This window comes from Eriocheir sinensis, chromosome 35 (genome assembly GCF_024679095.1).
Source record: "Eriocheir sinensis breed Jianghai 21 chromosome 35, ASM2467909v1, whole genome shotgun sequence".
NCBI lineage: Eukaryota > Metazoa > Arthropoda > Malacostraca > Decapoda > Varunidae > Eriocheir > Eriocheir sinensis.
The window spans coordinates 9,928,497-9,956,323 of record NC_066543.1 but is presented as its reverse complement, the minus strand read 5'-3'; the positions used below and the strand labels follow the sequence as shown (position 1 = coordinate 9,956,323).

The following is a 27,827-nucleotide window of genomic DNA, read 5'->3' as shown; positions in this document are numbered from 1 at the left end:
TATATATATATATATATATATATATATATATATATATATATATATATATATATATATATATATATATATATATATATATATATATATATATATATATATATAAAAACACACGGAAAATAAGTGTGAAACTGCAAATAGGAGGAGGAGCAAGTGAAAGGAAAATGAGGAGGAGGAGGAGGAGGAGGAGGAGGAGAGCTGAAGAAAATGAAGAAAGAAAATGAGGTGATAAGATGATTAGGAAAAATACAGTACAGGGGAAAACTATCACTTTATAACATTCTGTAAGCCGCCAATCCTGACTTGTTTGTTTTAGCGGGGAGGGGAGCCTAACATATAGGGTATACACACACACACACACACACACACACACACACACACACTCTCTCTCTCTCTCTCTCTCTCTCTCTCTCTCTCTCTCTCTCTCTCTCTCTCTCTCTCTCTCTCTCTCTCTCTCTCTCTCTCTCTCTCTCTCTCTCTCTCTCTCTCTCTCTCTCTCTCTCTCTCTCTCTCTCTCTCTCTCTCTCTCTCTCTCTCTCTCTCTCTCTCTCTCTCTCTCTCTCTCTCTCCTTCCCTTTTCTAATCCCCTTTCCCTTTTACTCGTTTATTTCTCCTCCTTCCTTCCTCCTATTTTACTTTACGCCTCCTCTCTTCATCTACTCTTCCTCTAATACTATACAATATTTCTTTCATTTTCCTCTTTACTTTACTCATTCCATCCTCTCTCTTTTTCTCTCTACGCTTCTTTATTTCTTTTCTTCTTTCCTCTCCTACTTTTCTTACTCACCTCATTCCCTTCCCATAATAATTGTTCTCTTTTTTACTCTACTTATCTCCCTTTCCCTGTTCTCCAAATACTCCACTCAGCCACCCCGCTTCCCTATCCCTCACTCCTTCCTCCCTTCCCTCACTGCACCACTCTTCTATACTCTCCCCTCCCCTTTCCCCCCCGTCCCTTCCCCCACTTCCCCACTTCCCTCTTCCCCCTTTCCCCTTTTAGTTTCCTACTTCCCCCTTCCCCCCTTTCGACCTACCACTACCTCCTGTCCCACCTTCCCCCCTCCCCCTTCCCCCCTTCTCCCCTTCGTACCTGAGTGTGGCTGTAGAACATTGAGAAGTTGGACACGATGACTGGCACGGGGAGCGAGATGGTGAGCACGCCTGCCAGGGCACAGAGGGCGCCCACGAACATGCCCACGTAGGTCTTGGGCACCATGTCGCCGTAGCCCACCGTGGTCATGGTCACGATGGCCCACCACAGTCCCTCGGGGATGCTCTTGAAGTCGTTGTGCGGGTTGGCCTGTTGGGGGAGGAGGAGGAAGAGGAGGAGGAGGAGGAGGAGGAGGAGGAGGAGGAGGAAAAAGAGAAGAATTAAAGGGACGTGCTGCCTATTATAAATTACATTAAACCAGGGTGGTTGATTTTTTTATCAATTTTTTTTAAATAAAAAAAATCAGATTTTTTTTTATTTAAATCAGATTTTTTTTATTTAAATCGATTTATTTTTATTTTTTTATTAATGAAAATAATTAAATGAATGTAAACTTCTATACTCTTTACATTAGTTTCAGACACTTGTTGGAGTATTCTTGTATCATATTCCATCATGATAAGTAACCTGGCTGGCTGTTTGAGCCAGTCCTAAGACTGACCATCCACAGCCAGCCAGCCACTGGCCAGTACCACACCAAAACTCTGTCTAGTCTCTTAACAGTATAATCAGATCATGTCATGTTTTGGACATGTCCTCACTGAAATTGCACAAAGAAAGATGAATGCAGCTTCAAATGAAAGTATCAGAAAAGGCTGTGGATGATCCATGTATGTATGTGAAGTGATTCTTTGAAAAATAGGGGTATATATTTCAAATATTTCCTTTACTGCCACTTCCTATAGTTGGTGTTTTTTGTCCCTTTTAATAGCTTTTCTTTAGTTCATTTGAGTGTTTGGAGGGGCCCAAGACTACCCACATGCTGTCCTCATGATTGTCCATCAACCGGACTCCAGCGAAACTCTCTAAAGAGGACCAAGTGAAGCTAGGGGGGGGATTAGCCAAGCAAGATGGCGGCACTATAAAACAGTTGCCTGAGCCACCAATTGGCTGGGAACAACCAAAAGAGTAAAGATGAGGGCATACACTACAGCTGAGCGTGGCCGCAGTGCTCATCTCCGTGGCACTGGCCCATGAGCCATCAATTGAAAGAACCCATCACCCCAGGACAGGGTCAGTGTGACATCCAGGTTATCACAGTTTACCTTCCCCAGGTTTCCCCAGGTACCCATTTATCGACCAGCCCGAAAGGGAGGATGAGCAGCTGGTGAGCGGCCCGCTGACTGCCCAGGTCGGGATTCGAACCCAGGGCGCGGATTCGTAGCGAGGCACGCTAACCACTAGGCCATGGAGGCATAAAAAAAAGATTCAAGGGGTGAGAAATTTGCTATATGAGGACAGACTTAAGGATCTAATGCAGCCAATGTCAACAAGATGAGAAAACAGTTACAACAAGCAAATGAACTGAAGTTGCTAACCCATGGTTGCCCTGCACACATTCTAAATGTATTGGCTCATGGTTTGGAAATTGGCAACATAAAAGAACATGTGGTTCATGTTGTAAAATACTTTTGAAACCATCACTCTGCCTCAGCAAGGTACTGTGAGAATGGCGGTCAGTGTCTTGTTCTGTCCCGGACGGACCAGGTGTGGCTCACGGAAGATTATATATATATATATATATATATATATATATATATATATATATATATATATATATATATATATATATATATATATATATATATATATATATATATATATATATATATATATATATATATATATATATATATATATATATATATATATATATATATATATATATATATATATATATATATATATATATATATATATATATATATATATATATATATATATATATATATATATATATATATATATATATATATATATATATATATATATATATATATATATATATAACAAGGAAAATATTGATATCAAAGTTAGAGAGTGTTTTCTTTGTTTAATAATATCAAGATCTAAATCAATGACATAAAAAAAATCAAATAAAATAAATCTTGATTTAAATCAATGACTTAAAAAAATCATCTGATTTAAATCTTGGTTTAAATTAATTTGATTTAAATCAAACAACCCTGCATTAAACTGCAGACACTGTAAATTATATTCATTTTTGTTTGTGGGAAGAGGAGGAAGAGGAGGAGGAGGAGGAGGAGGAGGAGGAGGAGGAGGAGGAGGAGGAGGAGGAAGAGGAGGAGGAGGAGGAGGAGGAGGAGGAGGAGGAGGAGGAGGAGAGGACAACTTTGCTTTCTCCGTTAGTACTAATAAATATTTATCTGTCTATAGCTGTGTGTGTTCTGTGATTTATGTAACGTGTTTCTAAAGTAATCGAGGCGGTTGACAGAGATGAAAACTATGACATACTATATCTAGATTTCAGTAAAGCGTTCGACAAAGTCCCTCATCACCGGCTATTACTAAAATTACAGGCTCACGGCATAGATGGGAAAGTCTTGAACTGGATCAGGGCGTGGCTTAGTGGTAGAAAGCAGAGAGTGCAAATCAATGGTAAAAAATCTGAATGGGGCAGTGTTACGAGTGGAGTCCCACAGGGGTCAGTGCTGGGTCCGCTGCTTTTTATTAATTATTTACATTAATGACTTGGACACAGGAATTAGTAGGGATGTCAGTAAGTTCGCAGATGATACCAAGATCGGTAGAGTAATCCAATCAGACCAGGACGCTAGCGTTCTCCAGGATGAGCTTGACAGACTTTATGATTGGGCGGGGAAGTGGCAGATGGAATTCAATGTCGGGAAGTGTAGTATTCTGAGTGTAGGTAGGAATAACCCCTCACACAATTACTCCTTAAATGACACTCCTCTAAACAGGTCTGGGTGTGAGAGGGACTTAGGAGTCTTAGTGAGCACTGACCTTCGTCCAAGGGCCCAATGCATTCAGGCTAAGAATCGTGCAAACAGGGTACTGGGTTTCATCTCAAGGAGCGTAAGCAATAGGAGCGCTGAGGTCATCCTCAAACTTTACTTAGCTCTAGTTAGACCTCACCTTGATTACGCGGTCCAGTTCTGGTCACCCTACTATAGAATGGATATCAAGATGTTAGAATCTGTACAGAGAAGGATGACAAAAATGATTCAGGGTGTGAGAAACTTGCCCTATGAGGATAGACTTAAGCATTTAAATCTACACTCTCTAGAAAGGCGAAGGTTGCGAGGAGACCTTATCGAGGTCTATAAATGGATGAAGGGCTTTAATAAAGGGGATGTCAATAGGGTTCTGGTAGTAAAAGAGCCAGGTAGGACACGTAGCAATGGTCTCAAGTTAGACAAATTCAGATTCAGCAAAGACATAGGCAAGAATTGGTTCACAAATAGAGTGGTGGATGAATGGAACAGGCTTGACAGTCATGTTGTGGGTGCCAATACCATAGATACATTCAAGAAGAGGTTGGATAAATTCATGGATAGTGAGGTAAGGTGGGGTTAGGATAACAGGAGCTGCCTTGTATAGGCCAACCGGCCTCTTGCAGACTCCTGTTCTTATGTTATTATGTTATCTCTCTCTCTCTCTCTCTCTCTCTCTCTCTCTCTCTCTCTCTCTTTTTCGGAAGAGGAGGAAGAGGAAGATGAGGAGGTGGAGATTAAGTGTGGGCCCATACTTTTTTCACTCCGTCAGTAGGAAGATATTACTCACACTGCACTGGAGCCTCTGCGGCCTGCGCTTCAGATTGTAATTTTTTTTTACGCTGAGAATTGCATACATTTTACAAAGCAGACGCTGACTCAACAGATGGTGCAATTTATCCTTAGAAAAAAAGTTCATTATCTGTTATGCACGACACGCAGTTACAAGGAAATAGAGACATGAGAGATCGAACATTCAGAACAGACGTTGTGGTGTGGCTTGGCGTTGAATCCCCAAGTAAACGAATATTCAGAGTGTTGAATAAGAATTTGTTGTTGACTGTTCCCATTCCTTCTGCTCTCAAGTCTCACGCGTCACGGTACATGTTCAGAGAGGAAAATATCTCTTTCCAGTAAAAGCATTCACCAGTCAAGAAATACCGTGTTCTTACCTCTCTGCATTTGAGTTTAATCCAATTACTTCCCGCCCGCGAGCTTGGAGTCTCGAATAAAATAGTAACGCGCTCGTAATAGCTCTGGCAATTATTCCATGCATGGCCAAACAATGTTATCAGCTTTCCTCGGAATTCACCTGTCTTTTACGGGGCAAGAAAGTCTGATCTGCAAGCATTTCCACACATTAGTTTGTTACGTAAGAATGAAATCAATGTGTGACTGCTTAACACTCGCTTACACAATATGTCGACAAGCTTTTCCACGCTAACAAAGGAAAATGGATTCGTAAGAAATCTCAGTCTACCTTCCTAAGCCAAACCTCAGATCTTTTCGAAAACTAAATGCAACCTAATCGCAGCTTAACTTAACCATACCTAACTTAACTAACCTAACCAAACTCAACCCAACCTAATCAAACCCAGACGAGAATATATGCGAGTTCACAACCCTTCTAGGACCCTCAACTCTTTCCATTGTGAAAAAAAGCGACTGAAAACTCACCAAAAACACGTAAAAGAGAGAGAGAGAGAGAGAGATTTACATACATCTACATATGAATACAGATTACACAAACCTCTTGGGCCAAACTAGGCGCTCTTTGGCTAAATCCTTTGCGGTAAATTGATTTAATTCAAAGCACCATAACGCCCGGAGAGAGAGAGAGAGAGAGAGAGAACCAGATAGACATATAGAGAAAGATTTATGTACATTGAAACACACAGACACACCCACACTCACACCCGCACCCACACCCACCCACCCCCACCCACCCACACACACACACACACACACACACACACACATACACAGACATATACAACCCCCACCTCCCCCCACCATACACCCCCACCCCCCACGCACCTGTAACCTCTCGGCGTAGTAGACGAGGCTGGCGAAGATGACGATGCCGAGGACGAGGAAGAAGACGAGGAGGGTGAGCTCCTTCGCCGAGGCCTTGAAGGTGTGGATGAGGATCTTGAGGCCCCCGGAGTGCCGCGTCAACTTGAAGAGGCGCAGGATCCTGATGATGCTGAAGAACTCGATCACCTCCGCCGCCTTGCCCGCGTTGTCCTCTGAGCGGGGTTCGAAGTGGGGTGGGGATAGAGGAGGGATTTTTTTTCAGTATATCAAGCAGCTCGAGGGCAAGAAAATAATACTGAGAATAAAAAGGTCCGCTAATCACTGCGCCTATAGAAAAGAGTTTAGAAGAGTGGCCAAAAGAAAGGTCGATTTTGGGATTTGGGGATTTGGGATTTGGGGATTTTGGGCGTCTCGATACTCTGCTCTTGAATTGCTGTAGGTTAGTTGTGGCTGAAAATGATGTTGATGATGATGATGATGGTGGTGATGTTGATATTTTTGTGTGTGTTTGGATGACCGCCGTTAGTTTTTTTTATATAGCTTTTTGTTGTTGTCCTATTTTTGTTTGTTTGTTTTGTTTTTGCCCTTGATTGCTTTCTCTAGTGGCAGTGGCTTGTGTACGTGTGTGGAGTTGTTTGTTTTGGTAAGTTTTGTTGGTGTTTTGTTGGTGTGTGTGTGTGTGTGTGTGTGTGTGTGTGTGTGTGTGTGTGTGTGTGTGTGTGTGTGTGTGTGTGTGTGTGTGTGTGTGTGTGATTATAAAAAAAAAGTATATGTTTGCTTGATAATAGGGGCAGAAGTAGAAGTTGTGTTTGTGTAAGTGTTGGTGTATGTGTGTTTGGGTGTAGATGTTTTTATAAGTGATGATTTTATAAGTGGCTGTGGGTGTAGGTAGATGAGTCGGTGTAGGCTTTGTAAAGTAGGTGTACGGTGCGTAGGAGTGGATGTGAATATATATGAGAGTGGATGGATGAGTGGATTGGGGCAGTGGGTGAAAGCAGATGTCTGTGGGCGTATTTGTCGATGGGTGAGTATGTTTGTGAAGGGGTGGTTGTGGAGGCGTGGAGTGCGTGCATGCGTGTATATGTTTAGAAGAGGTGGAGTGCGGTCGATGAGAGGTGGAGTAGGAGAGCGCGTGGAGTATTTGTATTGGGGGCGAGTTAAAATAAAATAAAAATGCTCATAGAATAATTATCTTTTTGGCAGCGACGTACTCTGTCTGTCTGTAATTTCGTTTCTATTTTTTTGTTGTTTTTTTCATTAATTTATTTTTACTCCTCTAGATATTTCTTTCTTGAGTTTTTATTTTTTTTATTTCAGTCTACATGTCTATTTCTTTGTAGCCTTTTTTTTTATTTCACTGCCTCTCTCTCTCTCTCTCTCTCTCTCTCTCTCTCTCTCTCTCTCTCTCTCTCTCTCTCTCTCTCTCTCTCTCTCTCTCTCTCTCTCTCTCTCTCTCTCTCTCCTCTATCTCTCGATCCAAATATTTTTGTTTTCTCTCTCTCTCTCTCTCTCTCTCTCTCTCTCTCTCTCTCTCTCTCTCTCTCTCTCTCTCTCTCTCTCTCTCTCTCTCTCTCTCTCTCTCTCTCTCTCTCTCTCTCTCTCTCTCTCTCTCTCTCTCTCTCTAACACCCCCACCCCCCTCCTGGCTCCTCCACTCACTCTTTTATCCTTTCTCGCCTCTCACAGTTAATTGCATTTGGCTCCGTAATGTCGTTTGGGCGGCCAGGAAAACTCGTCTGTGTTGAGCCATTGTTTTTCCTTTGTCTGCGGCGTATCTGTGCTCGGCGGCCGCGTGAATGTATGCATGGTTAATGGTTATGCTTCGTTTTTCCTGTATTTCTTTCTTTGATGCCCTCCGTGTCTGGGGGGAGAGAGGGAGGGTCGGCTGTGTGCGTATGTGTAGGGGAAGGGGGTCGTGTGTGTGTGTGTGTGAGCCTATCTTCTCTCTTTGTCTTTCTCTCCTTCCTTTCTCCTGCACACTCTCTTGCTTTCAATCTCTCCTTCTCTCTTTCCCCTTACCATTCTATCTCTCTCTCTCTCTCTCTCTCTCTCTCTCTCTCTCTCTCTCTCTCTCTCTCTCTCTCTCTCTCTCTCTCTCTCTCTCTCTCTCTCTCTCTCTCTCTCTCTCTCTCTCTCTCTCTCTCTCTCTCTCTCTCTCTCTCTCTCTCTCTCACACACACACACACACACACACACACACAGACACGCACACACACACACAACAAACACCGTATCCTCTTCCCTCTGAAACACACCCTTTATTCCTTCCTTCCTGCCTCTCACGCCACAAACATCTTCTCCCCTCTTCCTCTCACTCTCCTCCGCCTTTCCCTTCCATCCTTGCCCTCTCCCCCGCCCTTACCACTTCCTGCGAACTGCGTGTAGTTAAGGATAATGTCCATGTAGAAGGAGAGGGTGGCCACGAAGTCGATGATGTTGATGGTGTTCCGGACAAACTCGAGCTTCATGGGCGTCACGGAGAAGCGCATCAGGATCTCGAAGGTGAACCAGGCGTTGCAGGCGGCCTCCACGTAGAAGAAGGCGGCGTGAGGGTCCGTCCTGCAGGGGGAGAAGACGAAGGTGAAGAGGATGAGTTGATGTGTTGTGTTTGTAGGTGTGTGTGTGGGGGGGGGGGGGGGTATGTCTGTGTGTGGAGTTATAAGTGAGGCCAAAAAGAAAGTGTCTGTCCTTGTTGGCTCTGGATGGCCGTCATGGAGGCTCAGGCTCATTGGTTGTATTTGTAATATGCGTTTACGAGGTAGAGAGTGCGCTTCTTTATAGAATTTTACGATCGAGTGGTTAGCTCCTTTGTTCCCTTACATCAAGATGAAAACAAAGTTATGAAAACAAAGTTTTCGATTATAAAGTAATTACTTAGGAACAAGTTTTGATGAGCACTTTAATATACCGAGCTACTATAGTTCTCAAACAAGGTAACAAGAAGAGTTTAAATTCCACCAACTGAAAGACTTGCTGCGCCAATAAGATAAGGAACATCATTTTGCTGCGCGCGTCGGAACGGCTGATGTCGGACACGTCGGAACACGCCAATGGAGTGCCGTGTGCCTTTTACGCTCTGGTCGGCATGGCATGACAAGGGCGCCGTGGTGATCATGGCGGTCGTGAACGTCGTTTTGCCGTGGGCGACGTGTGTGACATCGTTCATCGACACAACGGTTATTTGAAGACATGGCTCCGTGCCGTCCTTGTCGGATGTTAAATAGTCGATGTCTGAGACCAAATGCACACACACAAACACACACACACACACACACACACACACACACACACACACACACACACACACACACACACACACACACACACACACACACACACACACACACACACACACACACTTAATAGAGGAAAAGTTGTAAACTCCAACCTCATGCAACCCATCCCACCAACGGAGCTCGCCTCATCCATCACCCGCCTCCCCCTTTCACCTCACTCCATCAGCTTCCCTGACTCATCACATCCCGGTCTGTCTCGCACGCTGCTACTTCATAAAAAATAATGATATTGATACTTATGTTACGTAGAAGAAAATGCTCAAACAGGACGTATATGAAAGAGGAAGAAAATGTAGAGTGTAGAAAGAGGAGGAAAACAAAATGCGATTGAGATTAAAAAAAAGGGAGATGAAAAAGGTTAAGAAGCAGCTGGAAAAAGATGAGGCGGATGGAGTTCAGGGAAAGGAGGAAGTGTGTGAGACGTGTGTGGGATTCAGTGATTGCCGCGTGGGGGGTGAGAGAGGAGGCTTAGAGGAAGGGAAGAGTGGTGGAGGGAAGGGGAGAAAGGAATGAGGGGGAGGAAAAGGGGGAGAGGGAAGATTACGCAGAAGAGGGAGAGAAAAACACACACACACACACACACACACACACACACACACACACACACACACCACCACCACCACCACCACCACCACCACACCACTTCACCACCACCACCACCACCACCACCACACCACTTCACCACCACCACCACCACACCACTTCACCACCATCACCACCAGAAGCTATTTCATCACCATAACTCCAAACTTGCCATGTCATTAATCATTCCTTCACAGGCCTTTCCTCCCCCTCCCCCTATTCCTTCCTCCCTTCTTTCCCCCCTTCCTTCCTATTCCCCTTCACTTCTTTCTTTTTCCTTTCATACTTTCCTTCTCTACTTTGCACTCTCCGCCTCCCATTCTTTCCTCCCTTCTTTCCTTCCTTCCTTCCTCTTTCCCTTCACTTCCCCCTTCTTTCTTTTCCCTTTCATCTTCTTTCCTTCTCTACTTTGCACTCTCCTCCTCCCATTCTTTCCTCCCTTCTTTCCTCCCTTCCTTCCTCTTCCCCTTCATTTCCTCTTTCTTTTCCTTTTCATCCCCTTTCCCTGTCTCCGTCCTCAGCACGTTCTCCTCTCTTTTTCCTCCATTCTCTCCCCTCACATTCCTTCTCTTTCTCAATTTGTCCTTCTTTCGGTTAACTATGTGACTCTTCTTTATTCTCTTCTTCCCATTTTCTTCCATTCCTCTTTCTTTTCGCATGTGTCATATCCCTCCCCTCCTTCCTTCTCTTTTTTACTCCCATCCTATCAGTTTCCTTCTCCCTTCCATTTCTACTTTAATCCACTATTTCTCTTATTTCCCTTCCCTCTTCTCTCTCTCTCTCTCTCTCTCTCTCTCTCTCTCTCTCTCTCTCTCTCTCTCTCTCTCTCTCTCTCTCTCTCTCTCTCTAACCGCTCTTTTCTTACCTCCTAATCTCCTTTCATTGTTTTTTCCCATTTTATTCTTTTCCTGTATCCGTTTTCCTCTTTTTTTTCTCTCCTTCCTCCACTTACAACTCTCTCTCCCCTGCCCACTCAACCACACTCGCCTCCTCCATCAACACTCACTCCTCCTCCTCCACCCCTCCACCCTCTCACTCACTTTCACTCCTCCACTCACTCAATCAACCGTTTCCATCCTTTCCCCCCAATTTTCACTTCACCCTTTTCCACTTTTTTCTCACCTTCTGAGATTATTCCACCCTCTTCCACCCTTTCCATCCCTTTCATCTTGTCCACTCCTTCCCATCCCTTCTCACCCTACTCCCCTTTTTCCATCCAATCCACTATTCCAACCCTTCCATCCCTTAGTCCACTTTTTTCCACACAGCCTCACATGTCTCTCCTCTTCCGCCCTTTCCCTCTTTTCACCCCCTTCATCCTCTCCACCCTGTCCACCCCTTTCCAAACCTTACCACCCATTTCACCTTTTCCTCCCTCTTTCACATCTCTCTACAGCTTTTCACCTATCATTACTACCCATTTCTCTCCACCTATGTCATCATTCACCCTTTTCTACCCATTTCCAGTTTTGCCTCTCATTTTTACCCTATCCACCTATATTCACTTTTAACATTCCAATTCCCGCATTCCACCTTTCCACTTATTTCACTCATATCCATTCCCTTCCACTACTTTTACCCTTTCCATCTATTCCACCCCTTTCCAGCATTCCCACTTCCCTTCCCCACCCCTTCTGTGTACCATTTTTGCGCCCTATCCATCCCTCCAACCTTTTTTAACCCTTTTCACACCATATCCGCCCTTTCCAACCTTTCAGTGTACCCTCTTCGCTCCATATCCACCCCTTTCTCCCCCTTCCACCTGCCCACACGTTCCCTCACCTGTCTTTATTGAGGTACCAGCTGGAGGAGATGCTGCCGTTTCTGTCCACCGATCGCACCGTCACGTTCACGATGACGGGAACGCGCATGTTGGGGTGCGTCTTGAGGCAGAAGGACAGGATGGACACCACGATGAAAAAGACGGACAGCATGGCGATCACCTGCGGGGAGAGAGGGAGGGGGAGAGGGGTTAGACTGTGGATGAGGGAGGGGATGGTGGGGAGTAAAATAATGGAGGAAGGAGATTTAAGGGCGATAAGTAAGGAGAGAAGGGAAGGAAAGAGAGATGGAATTGAGGTTATGGGTGAAGAAGTGGGTGAAAGGGGAAGAAGGTGGTGGTGGTGGTGGTATTGATTGGTAAAATGGTGAGTGGTGAAGTTAGGTGAAGTTAAGTTAGGAATTGAAGAGAAGGGAAGGAAGGGAAGACGGAGTTGAGGTATGGGTGAAGAAGTGGGAGAAGGGGGAAGAAGGTGGTGGTGATGGAGGTGTTGATTGGTAAATTGGTGAGTGGTGAAGTTAAGTTAGGAATTGAAGAGAAGGGAAGGAAGGGAAGATGGAGTTGAGGTATGGGTGAAGAAGTGGGAGAAGGGGAAAAGGTGAAGGTGATGGGTGAGGAGTGTTAGTGAGTAGGTGAGTGGTGAAGTTAAGTTAGGAATTGAAGAGAAGGGAAGGAAGGGAAGATGGAGTTGAGGTATGGGTGAAGAAGTGGGAGAAGGGGGAAGAAGATGGCGGTGGTGGAGGTGTTGATTGGTAAAATGGTGTGGTGAAGTTAGGTGAAGTTAAGTTAGGAATTGAAGAGAAGGGAAGGAAGGGAAGATGGAATTGAGGTATGGATGAAAAGGTAATATAGTGGAGAGTTAGGAAGGCATATGGGAAAAAAGGGGTAGGGATGAGAAGAGTAAGGGTGAAAACTGAATGAACGTAAAGGGGGTATAGACAGTAAAAGGTAAAATTATAGGGCGTTGATTTGGGGAGGCAGATTGGATGGAGGGGAAGGTGGTAGTGATGGTGGGGAAGGATGCTGAAATTGGTAGGGGAGTGAGAGAGGAGGTGATGAGTACATAGAGGAGTGGGAGAAAAAGAAGTGGGTGTCGGAGGATGTAGGGGTGGAGGGAAAAGGGATGTGTATGGGTTGGTAGGTTCGTGAGTATGTGACTGAGAGATAGAGAGAGGTAGGAAGAGAAACCTTGTAGAAAAAGGAAAGGGAGAGGAAAATGATTAATAATGTTGGAAGAGGAGGAAAGGAAAGAACAAGCAAATGAAAAAAGAAAGAAATGTTGGAAATATGACAAAGCGGAATTGAAGAGAAGGGAGGGATGGGAAGATGGAACTGAGGTATGGATGAGGAAGTGGGAGAAAGGGGAAGAAGGTGATGGTGAAAGGCAAAATGGTGGAGAGTTTGGAAGTAGAATTATCAAAGTAAGCATTGGTGCAGGAATGATGAAAAAATTGAAGAAGTGAATGATTAAAGAAAAGGAGAAAGTAAAGGGAAAAGTAAAAGAGTAGGAGGACGAAGAGGAGGAGGAAGTGATTGCGGTGGTAGTGGTGATGGTAGTAGGAGGAGGAGAACAAAAAAAAAAAACAATTGATGAGGAATATCATGATACAAAAAAAAAATGTTATAAAAATGGAAAGAAACAGGGCTCAGGAGAGGAGGAGGTGGAGGGAGAAGGAGGAGGAGGAGAAGGAGGAGAAAAAGGAGGAGGAGGAGAAAAGTATTGGGTACATTAGTGGTGATGATCAAGTTTAAAGGGTATAATTAGAGGAGGATGCGAAGATAATGCGTGAATTAATGAGGACGTAAGAAAAATTTGGAAATGGAAGCAAATGAAGAACAAAAACAAGAACAAAAGAGAAGAAAGATCTGGAGGGGAGGAAGAGGAGGAGGAGGAGGAGCAGGAGCAGGAGAAGGATAGAATAGGATAAAGGAAGAAGAAAAAAAAAATAGAAGATAAAGCATATGGAAAAGAAAGTAAAAAAAAAAAAAACGCGGAGATTGAGCAAGGATCGAAACAGAAGTGAGGAAAAAAAAGTGACGAAAGGAAGGAAGGAAGGGAGAGAAAGAGAGAGGGAGGGATGGAGGGATGGAGGGAAGGAGGGAAGGGAGACGAGAGGAGAAAACGTGAGCAAGGAAAGATTGAAAGGACAGGAATATTTATAGGTGCTAGAGAGAGAGAGAGAGAGAGATTGTATATCCGACCAATTAAACAGTAATCACAATAAAAGGCAATTGGAGAAAAATAACCAACCCACTGACTTACTGACTGACTGACTTACTGACTAATTGCCTTATTGACTCAAAATCTGACTGAACAAGCTCTTGATCAACTGACCAAAAGCTGACTGACTGACTGACTGATCCTATGACTAACTGAAATAAAAATACTGAATTGTTGACTGACTGGCTAAGTGACTGACTGGCCAAGTGGCGCGTCGGGCGAGAATTATGTTAATCACTGTTGCATGGGGTAATTAAGGGCGATGGTTCCTTAACGAGCTGTATTAATCACGCCTTTATGTCACCTGTCAGACGGCGTAATTATCGATCTAATGAGCCAAGAATCGCCCAATAGTAATTACTTCGCTCTGTCTCCCTGCTTCCTTCTGCTGGCACCTTCTTTTGCTACTACTACTACTACTACTGCTATTACTACTACTACTACTGCTACTACTACTACTACTACTACTACTACTACTACTACTACTTCTACTACTACTACTACTTCTACTACTACTACTACTACTACTACTACTACTACTACTACTACTACTACTACTACTACTACTACTACTACTACTTCGACGTTTGTTTCATCCCTCGTCACAGCTTTCCTCACTCCTCTAATCATATTAAAATTATCCATTTTTTTTACAATATACAGATTTTGATTTTTTTCACTCGATATTATTAATTACATGTTTTTTTAATGTTTTGATAGTATTAATTACATGTTTTTTTTTAATGTTTTGATGCAGCTTGTTGATTATGTTAGTCTATTTATTTCTGTCTGTCTCTTAACCTTTATATTTTTTTTTACAGTAATGGGGGCAGCTCAAGGCCACAGAAATAATAGGATCCCAAAAGTATGTATATAAATTTGTTTCATGTATGTTCGTATGTATGTATTTGTCCATCGACCAGGCTACATATGAACAACCATCCGTTCAACCATCTTTCTATTTGTCATTTTATCTATCCGTTCATCTGTCCGTCCTTTTTCATTGGTAATATGTATTTTGTTTATTACTTATATGGGACTTTTCACGTGGTCATTGGTTTTGTATTAGATTTTCTTTTATTTCTTTGTTTTTCGTATTGTTTCCAGCGAGAGGTTTAGTCACGTTCATCTGTTTTCATTCTTGTCTTTTATTACGTGAATTATTACTTTCTGTTAACTTTCCTCTCCTTTATTTCCTTTCGGTCGTAAATGTTTGAGTGGACTGTAACCTTTGATATGTCTGGCCCCATCATGCTCCTCCTTTATCTTCGCTTTCTCTCTACACGTCTTTTCTTCATTTTTATTCCATATACGTCTATTCCATTTTCTATTTCTTCCATTTTACTTTTTTACTTTTTTACTTTTTACTTTTTTTACTTTTGAATTTTTATAATTTTTAATTTTTTATTTTTTACTTTTTATAATTTACTTTTTTACTTTTTTGCTTTTTTGCTTTTTACTTTTTACTTTTTTTACTTTTTACTTTTTATAATTTTTACTTTTTTTACCTTTTTCTTTTTTGCTTTTTATTTTTTTTTACTTACATTTTACTTTATGCGTCTATTTCGTTTTTCATTTCTTCCATATTACTTTTTTTTCTTTCATTTTACTTTTTTCTTTTACTTTTTTATTCTTTTTGTGTCTATTTCATTTTCCATTTCTTCCCTTTCACGTTATTTTTCCTTTGAGTTCCTGTGACTCTCTCTCTCTCTCTCTCTCTCTCTCTCTCTCTCTCTCTCTCTCTCTCTCTCTCTCTCTCTCTCTCTCTCTCTCTCTCTCTCTCTCTCTCTCTCTCTCTCTCGCTCTCTCTCTCTCTCTCTCTCTCTCTCTCTCTCTCTCTCTCTCTCTCTCTCTCTCTCTCTCTCTCTCTCTCTCTCTCTCTCTCTCTCTCTCTCTCTCTCTCTCTCTCTCTCTCTCTCTCTCTCTCTCTCTCATGTGTCTTGTTTTTCTCTCACCTTTTATTTAATTTTTCTTCCCTCCCGCAATATTTTCTTCCTTCATCCCCGTAGTCTTCTGTTTACAAGCAACGTTTCCTTGCTCTCTTTCTTCAGCCTTTGGGGATTATTTATATTTTTATGTTTTTTCCCTTTCCTTCAGCAGTTTCTCAATACTTTACAGTTGTATCTATTTTTTTATACTTTTTGTTTTATTTTTTTCAACCTTTTATCGCTTTCTATGTATCAGTCGATCTATCTGTGTGTGTGTGTGTGCGTGTGTGTGTGTGTGTGTGTAAGGCTAATAAGGTGCTAATTATTTCATGATAAATAGATGTGAGGGAGGGGGGAGAGAGAGAGGAAAATAGGAGGGAGGAAGTAGGGAGTAAAGAAGCGAAGGAGAGAGGAGGCGGAGGAAGAGCTTGCCAGTCTCCCTTCACTCATTTCCCTTCATCAATACCTCTTCCTCATCTCCCTCCAATCAGGTTCACTTTCTCGACTCACATGATTATTTCCTCCTCCTCCTCCTCCTCCTCCTGCTTCTACTTCCCCACTTACTCCACTCCTTTCATTTCCTGTTTCTATCCCGTCTAATTTTAGCAGCCAAGTTTGAAGGTACAGAGGCGACCGGTAAACCAGGTGAGCCTCGTTTTAAACCATTAAGGAGTGATGTCTGATCCCGCGTAAGCTGCTACATCTTCCTCCTCCTCCTCCTCCTCCTCCTATAGTCCCTTTTTCCTTCCCTCTCCTCCATTTCATATTCATTTTTTTCTTCATCGTTTGTTCTAGTATTCTCTTTCTCTCATTTTCCTTCATTTCCTTTTTCGCTTCTCCTTTCACGTACTCCTTTTTTCTCTCTCATTTTCGTTTCCTTTCTCCTATTCTCTTTACCCTTACCTTCTCTTTTCTCTTTTCATCTCTTTGATCTCCTCTTCTCTTTCTCTCTACTTCTCTCTTTCGCTTTCTATCTTCTCACCATTTTCCGTCTTCCTCTTCCTTCCTCTTTCTCCTCCTCTTTCTCCTTCTTCTTCCTCTTCTCTCTTTCTTTCCTTCCTTCCTGCCGTTTCTTCCTTTACAAACTCCTACACATGTACTTTTAACTGTATCTTCTCCACTCCCTCCTTTCATCTGTCCTTCCCTCTCCTTCATTAGTTTGCACTCTTCCCTTAACCGAACTCCTTCATAGCCCTTCTTTTCCTCATCTTACCATCTCTCCATCATTCCTTGCTTTCTCTCCTTCCATCCTCTCTTTTACTCCTTGCCCTCCATCATCAATCTATTAATAAGTCAAGTCTCCCCTATCGAGTCCTACTTTCCCCTTTTCCTCCTCTTTTTCTCCTCTTCTTCGACTCTTTCCCTTCTGCCATCTCTATTATTTCTTGCTTCCTCTCCTTCCCTCCTCTACTTCCATCCTTCCCCATCCATCATCCATCTAATTATAAGTCAAGTCCTCGCTCTCAAGTCCACCATAGGTCCTCTGTTCCTCCTCTTTCCCTTCTACCATCTCTCCATCATTTCTTTCCTCCTCTCCATCCCTCTTCTCCCTCCCTCCTTTCCCTCCATCATCCATCTATTTATGAGTCAAGTCCCCTCTCTCAAGTCCTCCATAGGTCCTTTCTTCCTCCTCTTTCCCTCCTTCCATCTTTCCTTCCTTCGTCTCCTTCCCTCCTCTCCCTCCATCCTTCCCCGCCATCATCCATCCATTTATCAGTCAAGTCCCCCCTAGCAAGTCCTCGGCTGGCAGTGGGACAAAGAAAACGGGTCACCTCGGAGGGTGGTGATTGGCTGGGAAATGGTATTGTGTTGGCCCTTTACGGCTCGCGGCCCCTGATGCTGTGATGGACGCGGCCGCCACTCAGCCAATCAGATAGATGGCGCCACCGATCAACGCGGGACAGATAAACGGGATAACCTCTCGCTGCCAATTACGTCAAAAGCGGAGAGGTTAGGAGGGGGAGGTGGGGAGGGAGGTAGGGGATAAAGAGAAGGAGTAGAGAGGTAGGGAATTAGGGAAAGTAGAGAGTAGGAAAGAGTAACAAGTTTGGGGTTTACGAGAGGGAGAGGAAGAGATGTAAAGGATTAGAAGTGAGAAAAAGGTATTATCTAAATTGGAGATAAGAAGAGGGAGGAAAAGAATTTGAGGATTAGAAGTGAGATGAAGAGAAGTAGATGGTTTGGTTAGATTTAAGAAGAATTGGGGATTAGTAGAAGGAGGAAGAGAAGTAGAGGGTTAGGTTAGGTTAGGTTAAGAAGAAGAGTTAGGTTAGGTTAGGTTAATAAGAATAGGGGATTAGTAGAAGGAGAAGGAGAAGTAGGGAATTAGAAGAGGGAGTAAGAAAACTAAGAGTGTACGTTAACTTAGGTCAAGAAGATTAAGGGATTAGGAGAGAGGAGATAAGTCGGGTATGGAGAGAGGGAGTAAATAAAATAAGTGGATATGAATCGGGTATTGAGAGAGGGAGTAAATAAAATAAGTGGATATAAGTCGGGTATTGAGAGAGGGAGTAAATAAAATAAGTGGATATAAGTCGGGTATTGAGAGAGGGAGTAAGAAGAGAAGTTACGGACCAGAAGGAGTATTGGACAAGGAGATGAGACAGAGAGAACATTGAATAGAGCAATAACGTGTATACTATCATGAGTAGTTGCATGAGATATTCTTCATTTGTTAAAGGGAAGAGCAGGGAAGGGATGCCAGCTGTAGTTTTTGTTCTGCCTTGCCCCTCTTAACCTCCTCCACCCTCTCCTCCTCTTTCCTTCCTCCTCCTCTCAAATCATCTTCATTCCTCCTCATTTCTCATCCAGCATTGTTATTCCTTCTCATCATCACTCCTTCATTCCTTCTTCTCACTCTCTGCTTTCTCCACCATCCTCATTCCTCTTCCTTCTCTTCCACTTCATCCTCCATCAGTCTTCCTCATATTCTATCTTCATTCCTCTTCTCCTTTCCTTCAGCATTCCTATTCCTATTCCTCCTCATTCTCTTGTTCATCTTTTTCCTCACTCTCTCCTTCTTTCAGCATCCTCATTCTTCCTCCTTCCCTACCTCCTCATCCTTCATCACTCTTTCTCATAAACCATTTTCATTCCTCCTTTCGTATCATCCAGCTTTCTCATTCCTTCTCCTTATCACTCTTTCATTCCTTCTTTCCGTCACTTTCCTTCTAGCATCCTCATTCTTCCTCCTTCCTTACCTCCTCATCCTTCGTCAGTCTTTCTCATATTCCATTTTCATTCCTCCTCTTATCCTCTAGCTTTCTCATTCCTTCTTATCACTCCTTCATTCCTTCTTTTCGTCACTCTCCTTCCAGCATCCTCATTCCTCTTCCTCCCCTAGCTTTTCATCCTTCCCCTTTATTTTTTCTTACTTATCATTCAGCATCTCCATTCCTTTTCCCCCTTTCTCTCATTTATTTCTTCTCTTCTTTCTCCTCCTCCTTTTTCACGTTTCCTCTCCCTCCCTCGTTCCTCCAGCATCCTCTTTCCTATTCCTCCTTTCTCTCACTTATTCCTCCTTCTCCTCCTTTCTCACGCTTCCTCTCCCTCCCTCGTTCCTCCAGCATCCTCTTTCCTATTTCTCCTTTATCTCACTTATTCCTCTTCTTCATCTTGCTCCTCCTTTCTCACGCTTTCTCTCCCTCCCTCGTTCCTCCAGCATCCTCCTCATTTCCTCTCCTTCCCACAGCATCTCTGGATTAATCTCCACCCCGACTAATCTTTAATGGCAGCTCATTTCTTTATCCCGGCTTTGCCTCGGCGGAGCTTTTTCTTCTAATTAACGAATTTCGACACGACCGTCAATATTTCGATTCTTCGCGACGACCCTTTGTTTTCCTCTTGCCCCCGCACGTGACCTTGTCCTCAGCCGGAAATATACACGTGGCTTCCTCCTCCTCCTCCTCCTCCTCCTCCTCCTCTTCCTCTTCCTTCTCCTCCTCCTCTTTACTTCTCGTCCTTTTCTTCCTCTAACTATTCTCTCCTCCCGAACGCTAACTGTTATCTTCTTCCTCCTCCTTTTCCTCATTTAATTCTTCCCATTTTCTTGCCTATTCTCTTGCTCTTGTTCCTCCTCCTCCTCTTCTTCAAGGTTTTCTTTTTCTTCTTCCTCCCTTTCTCTCTCTCACTAACCATGCACTTCTTCCTCCTCTTCTTCTTTCTTTATCTCTTATTTTTCTTCTTCCTCCCTTTCTCTCTCTCACTAACCATGCACTTCTTCCTCTTCTTCTTTCTTTATCCCTTCTTCTTCTTCTTCCTCCTTTCTCCTCACACAACAAACATTCTCGTCTTTCTCCTCCTTTCTCGCTAGGCACACACGACTTTCTCCTCCTCCTCCTCCTCCTCCTCCTCCTCCTCCGTTTCCTTCTCCTTTTCATTCTCATCGTTTTGCTGATTACATGTATCGCCGGAAGGAAACGGAGGAATAATACGTAAACAGTGAGAGAGAGAGAGAGAGAGAGAGAGAGAGAGAGAGAGAGTGAGTGAGAGTGAGGGTGAGTAATCCAGGTAAGCATATCCCCCTACCTCACCTGTGACCTATTACTTTAACACCTGAAGCTACGTGTGTGTACTCCCTAAGGCTCCCGCTACAGGACCCTTTAAACCACCGCAATTATAGCTTGACTCAACCAATAATTGCATTCACTAGTAACCTCAACCGCCTCTTTATCCCTATACAAAGCCCCCCCCCCTTAAAATACGATTCTCCCTCATACCTCTTGGATCTCCCTCATTTTTTTTCTCTCTCTATCTGTCTTCGTTTTCTTGTAAATTTCTTCTTTATATTTTCTTTGCTCCTCCGTTGTTCGTTTTGGTCTCGTATTTTTCTTTATCTCTCTGAAACATATTTACAGTCAACTTTTTTTTACATCTTTTTCATGTTTTCTTTCTCTGGCTCTTCGTTTCCTTCTCAGCATCTTCTTTTTTCTTCTTTGTCTTTTCTGTTGTTCAATTATGTCTCTTCCTTTTTCGTAATCCGTCTTTGTAACGCATTCCATTTGTTTTTTTCTTTTTGTTATTGTTTTTATTTCTCTTCATATTCTTTTCTTTCATCTTTATGCCCTTCACTATGTTTTCTTTTTTAATCTTTTATTTTTTGCTTTACTATTCTTCGTTCTTTTTTTTATTCCTTGTTTTATTGATCATTAGCTTTGTTTCCCCTCTTACCTTCTTCTCTTTACCTCACCCTTTGTTCTCTTTCCATTCGTCTTTCTTTCATTATTATAATTGTTTCCTCTTTTACCTTCTCTTTCCTCTCCTCATCTCGCCCCTTGCTCTTCTCTTTCCATTCGTCTGTCATTATCATCTTTATTTCCTCTCCTACCTCCTTCTCTTTACCTCTCTTTGCCTGGACCCTTCCTCTTCGCATTCCTTGAACTGTCTCTATGGCGTATTTGCAATGAATCCCTTACCATTCTTCTTATACTCCTCTCCTCTCCTCTCTTTGCATACCTGGAGCTTAAGACCCCATCCTTTACCTCACCTGTCCTTCCCGTAGCCTTTTGCCTTTGTACCTTTCCTTGGCTGCCTTCCCTTTAAACTGGTCCTTTTAAACGCTCTTCCTTAATGTCTCCTAATACCCTTGCAAACACTTCCCTTGCTCTGCACTTTTATCTCTCATGAATATTTTCCCCTCGGTTTGCTCTCCCTGCTTTTTCCCTCATCCCTTACGCCTCATTGTGCTTTCTAATTTAATATGACTACACATCTCTATACCCTTCCCGATCTCCTTTACCCCCTTCCTCCTAACCCTTTCCCACCTCCTTCCCTCCCTCCCTCCTAACCCCTTCTCCATACCCTCCTTTCCAACTATCCCCTTCTCCTTCCCCTCCTTTCCTCCAATCTCCTTCCCCATAGCTGTTCCCTTCTTTCTAATTCCTTCCCTTTACCCTCCCTTCCTTTTAACCCCTTCCCACCTACCCCCATTCACCTACGATCCTCTTCCTCCTAACCCCTTCCCCCTAACCCCTTATCCATACCTACCCCCTTTCTCCTACCCCCCTTCTTCAAACCCCTTCCCTCCCCCCTTTCCCTCTGTTCCGCTTCAACACTCACTGCCTTCGTCTGTAGTCTGACCTTGGCCATCCAGGAGGAGTAAGGCTCGTCGAAGAGGGACCACACCTTGGGCCTCGTCTTCTGCCACCAGGACATGCGGCCGTTCAGGTAGTCCTCCTCGTAGCCGAACTTACGCGCGATCTCCTCCTCGGACGGCGCGTCGGTGTCCACGTCAAGCTTGTCCAGGATGGCCAGCGTCGCCTGCGGGAGGGAGAGAGGGCGAGGAGAGTGTTAATAGGTGTGAGGGAGTGTTAAATGTGAAGTAGAGCAGATAAGGGAGTGCTACCAGGTATGTGAGAGAGGAGACAAGGCAGTGTTAGCATGAGAGGAGGCGGCGGGGAGAACTAGTGGGTGTAAGGGAAGGGAATTGTTAGCAGGTGTGAGGGGGAGAAGACAGGGCAATTTTAACAGGTATGAGGGAGCGGAGAGAAAGTGACAGCAGGTGTAAGGGGAGTGTTAGCATGTGTAACGGTGTGCAGGGCGAAGGGAGGTAAGTAGGTAAGTGTAAGTAGGCGTGAGAGATGCGAGACAGAGGAAAGTGTTACCAGGGGGAAAGGAGACGAGGAGGGAGAGAAGTGTTACCAGTGTGAGAGAGGCGAGACGGGAAAGGAGAGAATGTTGGCACGTGTGAAGGAGGCTGGACGCATCAGTGTTAGCAGGTGTTGGGGTGAGGCTCGCCGGGCCGCGTGGACGAACATTAACCTGTCATGAACGAGCAGGAAACGCGTGGCGCCTCAGACCAAGGACTATTATCGGGGCCGTAAAGTGTCGTGGAGGAAGACTGAAACGTTTCCCACGACGGCAGAGGAGGAGATAAAGACGGAGAGAGAGGCATCCGATCTCTTCTAAAATGGCCCAAAAACCGTTCCAGTCATAAGAGAGACGGATAGATAGATAGATAGGTAAATAGATAGATAAACAGAGAGATAGATAGACAGTTTGTGTTTGTGTGCATAGCGTCGTTAACCTTGCATCAAAAAGGACGAGAAAGGACCATCAGGAGAGGCGGCGAAGGGAGGACGTGCAGGAGTTTTCGTCGTGTTGTGTTTGTGTTTACTCGCTTACGAAGAAGAGGAGGAGGAGAAGGACAAGGAGAAGGAGGAGGACGGGGAGATGATGGATGAGGTAGTGCAGGCGAGCGGGGCAAAAAGTGGACGCTCTGAGCAAATACAGCACAGGAAAGGAGGAAAAGAAGACCACGATAAACAGGAGGAAGAATACACCGTGCAATAAATTATGTATGTACTGCACACCGCTATTATTTGTGTGTGTGTGTGTGTGTGTGTGTGTGTGTGTGTGTGTGTGTGTTTAGAAGCATCAATTATTTAGGTTTAGAAGCTCCGTGTTTTGCATCATAAGTGGTCCTCTTTAACAACAAGGCAAAAGGCAAGTGTTCTGCGTGAAGCTCCTTGTGTTTGAGTCTTCTGTCCCACCTTTTCCATGCACTCTCTTGCCCCTGTCCCTCTTTCCTACCTTTAAACTTTCCTTCCCTTCACCAATGTCCATTCATCACCCTTTTCATCACCATTCTACCCCATATTCCTGTTACCCTCTCTTCTTTATTTTACTTTCTTCTCTCTCTGTGTCTCTCTTCTCAGTTCCATATTCCTGATCCTCTCTCTTCTTCATTTCACTTTCTTCTCTCTCTGTGTCTCTCTCCTCAGTCCCATATTCCTGTACCTCTCTCTTCTTTTTAATGTTTTCTCTCCCTCCACCAGTGTCTCTTCTCTGAACCTGTATTCCCGTCCCTCTTTCTCTCTCATTCCCTTCCTACACTTTTCCCCCTTCCCCTGGTGCCTTTTCTTCTTAATCTATATTCCCGTCCTCCTCTCTGTCCTTTCAAACCTTGCTCTTTCTCCTCCTGTTTCCTTCTTCCGGTTCCTCTTCCATGAGTTTGTGCCTGTCTGCTTCCTATCTCCTCTGCAGCAAAGTGTTTATTTTTTATATGCCTTCCTTCTCTGCCCTCTCCTTTCCAATCACTTTGTCCTCCCTATCCAGATGCATGTATTTCTTTCCTCTCCTTTATCGTGTCATGTATTTTTCTTTTTTTCTGCCCCCTTTCTCCTTGCCTTCCCCTACAGTCACCCCAAGCTATTGCCTCTTCTATCCTGTGTTTTTATCCATCTATCTCCACTTGCATAAGCCCCTTGCTCTCCTAACCTAGTATTCCTCCATATCCCAAACATGCCTTCGAGCCCCCTATCCCCCTCCCTTCATTTTCTCCCTTAGCTCCCCCTCACCTACAGTCTTCACTCACCTGGCTTCATCTCACCTGAACCCTCTTGCATCTAGTTTCTCTTCACCTGCCAAACAATCAACTTGCGTTCCTACCTATCCCTTACCTTAATCAACCCCCCTTCTCACCTGTCTGCACTTTCACCTGGATCCCTGTTCACGTGCCTCCACTCACCTGCGTGTCCCGGTGGATGGTGTAGGTCATCCAGCAGCACGGCTCCACCTGGTTCGAGTCAAGGCCCCAAAACTCCAGCTCCTCCTCGAAGAGCGGCCCGCACACGTTGGTGGGGTAGTGCAGCTTGCCCGTCCTGGGGGTGGGAAGGGGGAGGTGATGAGGGTTAGTAGAGAGGAGAAAAACGATAGGTTGGAATGGGAAGAGGGAACGTGAGGTGATGACTAACAGGAGAGGAAGTAAAGCAAACGTGGAGGGAAGTGTTAGCAGGTGAGAGAGGGAGGAAAACGTGATTATTAAGGGAAGGGGATGATGAGGGTGGGGAGAGAGGAGGAAAGCGAAAAACTGGGATGGAAAAAGGATGTTTGAGGTGGTGTGTGCGAGGAGAGGATAAGTAAGAAAGTGAGGGAAGAAAAGGGAATGGGAGAGAAAGTGACGGGGTTGAAGAGGGATTGGAAAGGGGAGGGGAGGGGAGGAGAGGAGAGGAAAAAAAAAGAGGATAGGAGGGGTAGGGAGAAGTAATGTGGTATGTGGTTAGGAGTGATGTGGTATGAGGCGAGGGACTGGGGGTAGGGGGGGAGGACGGTGTGGCAATCCTTCTCTCTATCCCCAACTCCAATTTCAATCTAAGAGCAAAGTGTACAAACAAGTGAACCATTGCCACCCTTAACCCTTCTTCCTCCTGTTACTCAGTTACTTCGCCTTATTATAATCACGTAAGGCGCTGTAGGGACGGGAGGCTGAGAATCATTATAACCCCCTACCTGAAGGAGGCTTGGCGAAGGTTCGTTAAGTGCTCCGGCGGCTAAATTGCTCTTAGGCCGCCCTTAATTGATTACTTATTCATACCTTGATGACGTGATATTGTATAGGTGAAGGAGGTTTGGCTGGTGGATGAATCGTCAATTGAAGATGATAATATCCTTCTCCTCCTCCTTCTCGTCTTGCTCTTCCTCCTCCTCCTTTTCATCATCATTATCTTCTTCCTCCTCCTTGTCCTTCTTCTCTTCTTCCTCCTCCTCCTCCTCCACTTTATCAGTAGGCCTATGCTCTTTTGTTATTTTTTTACTAGGCCATTTTTTACTATTTCCTCCTCCTCTTCCCCCTCCTCCTCCTCCTCCTCCTTCTCCTCCTCCTCCTCCTCCTTCTCACCTGTGTGGCCTCAAGACCCACACACCTCAAGCCTGCCAGGTAAAACTCATTAAGCATTCTCCCTCTCCTTCCCTTCCTCCTCCTCCTCCTCCTCCTCCTGTTAGAATGATCCAAAAAATACTTCCCTCCTCGTCTGCAATATTGCCCCGGAAAAATATATCTTAATGGGGTGTGCGTATATAATGATTTTTCCGCTCCCTCCTCGTCGTTTTAATGGTCTGATGAGGAGTAATTTACCTAATCATTTTGCGTCGCTCAGTCCCTCTTTTTGTGATCTTGTTAAAGGGGGTTAGTGTTTTTTGTTGTTGTTGTTGTTTCCTTTTCCTTACTTATTCTTATTGACTCGTATTTGCTTTTTTTTTTTGGTGTGTGTGTGTGTGTGTGTGTGTGTGTGTGTGTGTGTGTGTGTGTGTGTGTGTGTGTGTGTGTGTGTGTGTGTTTCCCGTTCTAGTCATGTCCTTGAGGATGTGTAGTTGTTTGTACTTTTTTTTTATTTTACGTTATTTTCCCTTTTTTATTTTTCCTCTTTATTTTTTTATTTGTTTTTGTTCTGATTTTACGTTAAGTTTTCCTGTTTTTTTTTCCTCTTTATTTTCTATTCTATTTGTTTTTATTGTTATTTTACGTTAAGTTTTCCTGTTTTTTTTTCCTTTTTATTTTCTATTCTATTTGTTTTTGTTCTTATTTTACGTTATGTTTGTGTCTCTCTCCTTTCCTCCTTTATCATCAACATTTTCCTTCCCTCTGTTGTATTTGTTGTTCTGAAAGAGTCTGTCGTTTTCCATTTATTACGTTTAAGTTGCTTTGTCTTCCATTTCCTCTTCCTTCGTCTACACTTTCCTTCCTTGTGTTGTATTTGTTTTGTTTTGTAGTTTGTCCTTCTCCATTTATCACTATTGCTTTCTTCTTCACTATTCTTTTTGTGGATGATGAGGGTGGGGGGGGGGGGAGACGAAGAAAGCGGTGGGTTGGGATCGGAAAGAGAGGGGAGGGGAGGAGAGAGGAGAGGAGAGGGAAGGAAAGAATAAAGAGGAGAGGAGGGGTGGGGAGAAGGGATGTGGTATGTGTCTTAGAGTATTATTTTCCTGGTCTTTTCATTATTATTTTTTTTTTTTAGTATTCTTTGATTTCACATTTTTCCGTTTTCATAATTTTTTTGAGGGTGCGATTTTTTGCATTCACCTCTTTCCGTTCTTTTCATTTTCATTTTTGGGGCTATTCTTTGATTTCATATTTATCAATTTCTTTTCATTTGTTTTGCTTGGTATTGTTTGGTTACATATTTTTTCCGTTCTTTTCATTATTTTTGGGGGTATTCTTTGATTTAATATTTTTTCCGATCTTTTCATTATTGTTTTGGTGGAGAGGATTTTTTATTACGTATTTTTTTCTGCTCTTTTCATTATTTTTGGAAGGGAATTCTTTGCTTTTATATTTCTCCCATTCTCTCATTATTTAGGGGAAGGGATTCACTGATTTCACATTTTTTCTCGTTCTTTTCATTATTTTTGTGGGTATGTTGTGATAAAATTTTCCCCGTTCTTTTCATTATTTTTTGTGGGTATGTTGTGATAAAACTTTCCCCGTTCTTTTCATTATTTTTTGTGGATATGTTGTGATAAAATTTTCCCCGTTCTTTTCATTATTTTTTGTGGGTATGTTGTGATAAAATTTTCCCCGTTCTTTTCATTATTTTTTCCTTGTAAATCTCCGTTTTTTTATGCAGCCTCCAGTCGAAAAGATAAATTTAAGTTGTTTTTCCCATCGCTGGAGCCCCTGTGCGTGTGTGTATTCGGGGAAGTTATGTTATTAGGTTTAGAGTGCATCTTTTTATTCTCTTTCCTTCTTTTTTATTATATGTTCCTTCTTGAAGTTAAGTTTGGCTGGAAAGGTAAATTTTGCTTGTTTCCCTCATCGCTGCGGCCTCTGTTTGTTCAGGAAAGTTCTTTAATTACGTTGTGAGTGCCTTTTTTCCTTTCCTTTTTACCTAATTTCCTTTACATTTTGTTTCTTTTTTTTATATCTTGCAGTCTTATATTTTTCGTTCGGTTGGAAAGGTAAATATTAGTGTACCTTCATCCCTGGTGCTGCTGGGTATAATGAGGTTACATAATTACGTTGAGTATTTTATTCTATTATATTTTTGGCTTGCTTCACTGTTTTCACTACTATTTTTTTCACTGTGGCTTTATTCCCTTTTTTCTATCATTTTGGTTATGTTTACTCTACTTAATACTTCATTCCTTTTATTCCCCACTCACGTAATGTAGGAATGGGTAATGCTGCTTGCCTTTCCCTTCGCTAAACCCACAATGTTCAACGCAGCTCCTTTGTTACGTTGCGAGTGTATTTTTCTTTTCCTTATCTTTTCGTATATCAACGCCGCTGCCGTTTTGGTGGGGGAA

At 43.3% G+C, this 27,827-nt stretch overlaps 1 protein-coding gene across 4 annotated transcripts in view; it reads right to left on the bottom strand.

The window, feature by feature from the left end:
- Positions 1-27,827, bottom strand: part of LOC127007365 (potassium voltage-gated channel protein Shaw-like) — a 44,379-nt gene that overhangs the window by 9,507 nt on the left and 7,045 nt on the right. For 2 of the 4 annotated variants that reach the window (XM_050878251.1, XM_050878253.1), the window contains exons 3-8: positions 24,274-24,406; positions 21,864-22,064; positions 11,660-11,820; positions 8,362-8,558; positions 6,001-6,212; positions 1,088-1,297 (exon numbers count right to left, since the gene is read on the bottom strand). In XM_050878251.1, the coding sequence (XP_050734208.1) occupies positions 1,088-1,297; positions 6,001-6,212; positions 8,362-8,558; positions 11,660-11,820; positions 21,864-22,064; positions 24,274-24,406 (1,114 nt within the window). The remainder of the gene's footprint in view (positions 1-1,087; positions 1,298-6,000; positions 6,213-8,361; positions 8,559-11,659; positions 11,821-21,863; positions 22,065-24,273; positions 24,407-27,827) is intronic. The other 2 variants (XM_050878252.1, XM_050878254.1) reach the window with 1 other exon arrangement.